The sequence below is a fragment of the Gambusia affinis genome, linkage group LG12, assembly GCF_019740435.1.
Source record: "Gambusia affinis linkage group LG12, SWU_Gaff_1.0, whole genome shotgun sequence".
NCBI lineage: Eukaryota > Metazoa > Chordata > Actinopteri > Cyprinodontiformes > Poeciliidae > Gambusia > Gambusia affinis.
Window position 1 is genome coordinate 17,068,158 of NC_057879.1, and position 6,614 is coordinate 17,074,771.

The 6,614-nt window shown below is 33.2% G+C and overlaps 1 protein-coding gene across 4 annotated transcripts in view; it reads left to right on the top strand.

Annotated features, from left to right (window-relative positions):
* Nucleotides 1-6,179, top strand: part of asic1c (acid-sensing (proton-gated) ion channel 1c) — a 109,524-nt gene extending 103,345 nt beyond the window's left edge. For all 4 annotated transcript variants that reach the window (XM_044134584.1, XM_044134581.1, XM_044134583.1 and 1 more), the window contains one exon: nucleotides 53-6,179. In XM_044134584.1, the coding sequence (XP_043990519.1) occupies nucleotides 53-131 (79 nt within the window). In that variant the 3' untranslated portion in view covers nucleotides 132-6,179. The remainder of the gene's footprint in view (nucleotides 1-52) is intronic.
* Nucleotides 6,180-6,614: the final 435 nt, after the last annotated feature.

Genomic DNA, 6,614 nt, shown 5'->3' on the forward strand with positions numbered 1-6,614 from the left:
ACTCATCTTCCCTGCTTCCCCTCCCCCAATCTGTTTGGGTTTTTTTCTGCAGAGCACATGTGACACCCTCCGGAGTCACTCCGACAGTCTCGGATTCACGCCGAACATGTTACCTCGTCACCCGACTTTAGGCAACTTTGAGGAATTTGCTTGTTGATGACGCAACGCAGGGGCTGGGGCACATTTCGAGACTTGACGGCAAACTGTGAAATAATTTGTGCATTCAACAGATAAGCATTAAGTGTATACTCAAAAGCAGTATGATAGAAATAGAATATCATCATCAACACACACAAAAAGAGACCACTTCCAAAACAGAACTCAGGTTTAACACCCATGTGAAGGGCATCAATGTTCATTTTATCCATGTTTCATTTTGTACCTTTAGTTTTGTTGAACTGTCACTTTAAATCAAACAATCCGCACAGACAAATCTGTCTAAAAATGGGTCTACAATCTATGTTTTTGTAACAGTATTATGTCAGTTTTGCTGTGTATTAATCAATTAAGAAAACAACAAATATAAGGACTGGTATGTGCAAAATTGTTCCTTGTTTTCAGTACTATATCTCCCACCACTTAAACCCGTGCTGTATTGAATAACCATATACTTCTAAGAGGTAATTGTTGGTTGAAAGAGCATCTAAGGCCTGAATGAGAATACATAACTAATGTTGCCTTTTGCTACATTGAGACTATGAAATGTCTCTAATTAGACAACTGTGCTTACTTGACTTTGAAAAAGAGCAGGAGCTTCAATATTTGTACATTTGCTAAAGGAGTATGTATTATTTTACAATTACTATGTGACAAATTGAACTGAAATTTGATTTATTTTCAGTTATTATTGGTGATGAAAAAGGCATTTGATTGTAACTTTACCTTATATTAAATATGTTATGATTTTTTATTTTATTTATTGCTTTCTGTCCCATTTTTGTTTTTATTTAATTCTCCCTCCCATTTAAATGGATGCTATCCAATTATCAGTTCAAATAGCATGTGTATGATAATTTGTTTAGTCACTTCATAGGCAGAATCTTAAACACACATATCTGTAATTTAATTCATCATAGCCAACAAGGACATTTCAGCAATACAAAATGCCATTTCTTTCAAAGTCTTTGTGTCCAATACCTAAAATATTCTTTGTTTGACTCACGCACCAGATTTTTCATTTGCCAAACTTATTTACTCCTTTTCAGATTTTTCCTCTGAAACAAAAGTCCTATCAGAACACATGACCTAATAAGTTACGTTCCAGATTTTATTTGTGAATTCTAAAATTGTTCTGACACTAAGTAACGTGTGGTTCTAATATTTACATATATTGCATTGGTACTTGGATCAAATTGTCTTTTCTTTTTTTTCCTTTTTCCTATGAACATCTTGGACTGAAATTTCTATGTCCTACAAACAGTCTTTGAGTGTCCTCAAATGTTCATATAATATTTTGCTGAACTGATTTGAAAATTAGGTCAGGCTAACCTGCTGTAGCAACATTCGGCATGCAGATGTGAGCGAATCTTCATCACTACAGGCAAATTGGAAAGTATAGCACTAGAAATAAAATGCTAATATTGAATCATCCCAATGACATTTGTGTAGCATTTACATAAATTTTGTAGCAGTACACAATATATGCCATGTATATTGCTTCTCTGATTTGTGACAGTCATGCAAGAAAAATATATAACATCACTAAAAAAGGCTTTGGCTGCCTGTTTTGGCTAGAGATCAAGTTACTATTGCTGCAGTGCCAGACAGGTAAAAAGGTGATTCTGCAACTTTTGTTTTCTCAAAGTCACATATCGTCATGCACCAGTGAAACATGATGCTGATATGCAATATTGTGATGAAGGGTTTTAAATAGCCCTGTACATTTGAAATGTTCTTGTTGACTTGAAAGAATTGGAAAATGGATATTTGTGGTAGATATCCAGTTTAGCTACTGAATATTAAATTTGACAAAAATGTTAAAATATATTAAATTATTTTAAATCTTTTGAAAACAAATTTTCATATAAACTCATTTGTGAGGACCTAGATGTAAGAAAAACCATCTAGATTGGTTATTGTAAGACATTTTGTACAAACAACAACATAAAAAAAAGAATTAAAAATGTCTCTTTCAAATTCTATGTTTGAAAGCTTTAAAACTATTTGGACCATAGGAGAGGTTTGATTATATGTTACAGTATCCTGCCATAATTTCTAGGGTGAGTTTCCTTTCTTCACTATAAAGGAGTGATAAATGTAAATTATCTGTGATGATTTACATTTATCTGATCATAGATAAATGTAAATCACTCCAACAAGTACAAAGTTAAATATTCAACTTGTTCTTGATTTGAAGTTGAATGAGAATGCTTTATTTGCCGAATCACATAGGAAGTTAACACATTATTGTGAATTTCTACTTTCAAGTTTTATCACTAATGTGTAATGCCTTGCACAATGTATTAATATTTACATTTGATAGCTTTAAAACTTAATTGTATTTTATTGGGATTATATGTGATAGACCAGCACAATGTTCATATTTTGAGGTGAAAAGGTAAAATATTTTTAGACATGTGGGTGCTGTCATAGACACAATATCAGATGAAGAATTAAAGATGAAGAAAATCGTATAAAGAATATCAGGTGAAAAAATTGAAAGAGCTTAAAAGAGGATAATCCTAAAGATAAAGATGTATATTTACCCAAACACTATTAAGTCTGATTTTCAGCTGTTTGACAAAAAAGGATAGGAAGACATTTTTAATGAGGGACATGGTGGTGAGACAGACCCCGAAAGTCCTGCAGCTGTAGTTGCAGTATTGACTCAGGGTGACTAAATACAAATGCAAGTCACATTTTTCAGATTAAATCATTTCTGCATCTTTTACTTTCACCTAAAACTTATGGACTAATGTTGTCTATCATTTAAAATTAAAAAGAATTTACCCTCACGTTTAAGACTCTCGTGTAAAAATATGTGAAAAAGTGGGATAAAGCACTGTAATATTTTGGCTGTTGCCGTCTGAAAAACTACCAAAACTAGCACTGTACAGGGAAAAAAAAATGAAATGGCAACAGGGACAACAAAAGTAACATCTTTCACTGTGAATGAAGTAGAATGATGTGAGATGATACCACAAATGAATGTAAACCACATATTTACAAATATGGAGTCTCAGTGGGTTATGAAGAAACATGTAATTCTGGGAGGTAGAGCTGGGTCTCTCCAAGCCGTATCAACTGAAGTGAAAAAATTACTTTGGTGAAGAGATGAAATTTACATGGACCACTTTCATCTCTGGGGGAAAAAAATGGGTAGTTTTCATAAATGCAACATTGATTTGACTTGAACAGAAACCGTTTGGCTCGCTGCTGCCCGTCTTATTTAACCTGTTCTTCCATCATAGTGTCTTAAAGGTATTCAGCAGCACAATCCCATGTGATAGTAATGTATACACTACTAAGAAGAGTTTAAAAAGACTGGTGACATTCCTAAACTTGATAGAAACTTGTAAATACCTGCAGTCAAATGCTGCAAAAAAAGATACAGATACTTATCTAAAGCATTGCATATGAATATTTATAAACTGATAAATATACATAGATCTTATTCTTTGTTTATCCATTAATAGAATTTGGATTCTACATCTTTTTGGGAATTACACGCTGACTTATAAAATAATTTGCCACAAAGCATCATAACCATGCTTCACAGCACTACTCAGTTTGGTTGATTTATAAAGAGCTACATTGTACAAATTGACCACTGTATACAAACATTATTATCCCAGAAAATGTAATAAGTCACAAACAGTTTGTGATGTATAAATGATCTAGTATAATAAACTATATTTACCCATCCATGCTTAAGTACATAACTTTTCTTATCTTGGTGTCATGCTTCTTCCTCTGTTTCACTGTTATGTAAGTCCCTGTCTCTCAAATATCAGACCTGTAGGTACTGAGCAAAAAGTCTCACACCCACCTTTCTCTTTCTTTCACGTGAAAGGTTATAGATGTAACAGTTTAATTTTATGGTGTTCAAAAAGCTGTAGCTTTATTACTTTGTAGTTTGTGTATTAGATGACTGTTGATGTGAAGCACAAATCCTTGGAAATTAGCCATCGCTTGAAAGCCAACGATGGGATGTCTGTGATCCTGACAGCCTTGTGTGGCTCTAATTTAAAATGACACACACTGTTAAATATGATGTGCCCTTGGCTCTGATAACAGGAACAGGACTGGAGCTACTTTAAGGCAGAGGTTTCAAGAAGTTTTACATTTTCAGGACAAAAAAAAAAAGATAAAAGATAAATTGAGTTGCAGGAAAAGCAATAAAGGTAGATGTGATCATGAGAATGGTGTAAAAAGAAGGAGAGGAACTTAAGCTACATAAATATAGGTAAATGTCATTAAATTAGAATACTTGTGGTGAATATTTTTCAGTAATTCCATCCAGAAAGGAAACATATTTCTAGCAGTTTTATATATATATATATATATATATACTTATTACATAAGTCCAATAAAAACATTTTTATGAAAAGGCTATATAATTATCTGCACAATCAAAAAATATAATTGCTGAAAAAGCTAATTATTCACAGAGTCCTGTACCTGAGCATTATATTGGAAAGTTCAATGAAAGGAAAATCTTTGTGAGAAAAAGGTGCACAAGCAACAGGGTTAATAGGCTCGAGATTATAAAACAAATTGTTAGGACATTGCTGAACCAGAGATAATGTCTAAAGCCTCGTACCCAGGCTTAAAAAAAGGACCTTAATGTTTCTCAATGGTCCAAAGTCTTTTTAGTTGGAAGTATATTTTGCATTACATTTACCAATCAAGGTCCCAGAGTCTGGAGGATATGGCACAGAATCCAAGTTGGATTCATTATCAATGCGGATTGCCCTAAGCCCCACTGAGAATAAAGATTACAGTAAAGAAGAGAAAGACAATCACCAAACTTAACCCAGCAGACAAACTGAAGGTCAATATGAAAACAGTCTGCATTCATTAACATGTCAGTAGAGCGAAGCCGCATTGAAGCAGTAATACATGCAAAAGAAGACCTGACAGAGTATAAAGTACAGTACATGGACATGCTTTTCTGTATTAAACATTTTTTATTGGTCTTATGTCCTAATAAAAAAAAAATGTTTTGTATTTTTATTAGCTGAAAGTCATAATCTTTAACGTCACCAATGGTGAATGTTTTAATATATTACAGTGGTTATTAACTTTATATAATATATGATATAGAATTGCTGAAATTAATTTATCAATTACATTCTAAATTAATGACATTAAACTGTATTGAGCAGCAGGAGTGGATGTAAACAAAAATCTGCCAATTGTAACACAAAGATATGAAGGTGGCCATTGTATAAAAACCATTACCATCCAAACATTTAACACAGAGGTGCCAATTCTTGTAACACTATGATGCTGCTCTGATGATGCTGCAGTGCTCTGATGGATTTGGGTGGAAGTCAAGTTACTGGAAAAAAAACAAAACAAAACAAAAAAGAAAAACTGACTCAACTTTTCTGCATACTCTGGAGATCCTAGATGAGGTCTTTGTTGGAATGTCCCAGGTCTTTACCTCTAACCCCAACCCCTGCCTTATTACATGTAAAAGAAGAGCAGAGTGTACCTGAGCTGGCAGGAAATCATCAATGAACTTCATGAAGTTGATATTTACTGCATAGCTTTAGTCAAAATACAAGTATTCTAAACAACTATTTTATGCTAATATTTTACAGCAAATCACACATTTTCTCCTTGCATGATCATTATGTATTCCTAATATATCAGATCTACCAATGTAATGATAGCTATGCTGTTCACTTTGTATTGTCCAAGGTGTATTTCTGGAGTCAGATGAATCAAAAAGGGTTTTCTCCACATCTTTATGAAATGTATTTGACAATAATACACACAAACCTCTTAGCTATTTTAGCAAAGGTTGTTTAAATATATTGCAGCTTAAACTGAAGCTAAGGAGTGCCTTTAAGACGGATTCTTACAGGTAATATTATTTTACCCTGCCTGATACACGCATCCACAAATATCTGGAGACCTGGAGTTGTTTCATCTGGCTCTACATGCACTATGTGTATTTTACTGTAGATATGTGATTTTAACTCTGTACATTAAATAGTTATTACACACTTGACTGTGGTTGCCCATAAATTAAAACGTTTCCCTTTTTTAAAAATGTTGACTGACAGATGGCCTTTTATATCTGTTTTGACCCCATCGGGTATTCGACATGTAGAAGAAAAACAAATATAAAAACATTATTTGTTGGGGAGGAGGGAACAAGAAATGTCTAATTTGTATATTTAAAATAAATTCCTGCCCAAGTCCACTACTGAAAATGAGTTTGCAATTAACAATCTTAGCAGACTAAGTTTCTGCACATGTTGGAAAAACTGGACACGCAGGAGAGCTGTTAGCACAGACCTTCAAGATGTTAAATTAAAATAGGTTAATCCCATGTAAAAATTATGAATGATTCATTTATAATAAATCATTTATAATTAGCCATTATAAATGTTCAATTTATCATTTTCACATGTCTGAAATTTTAATCAGCCTGCATGTAA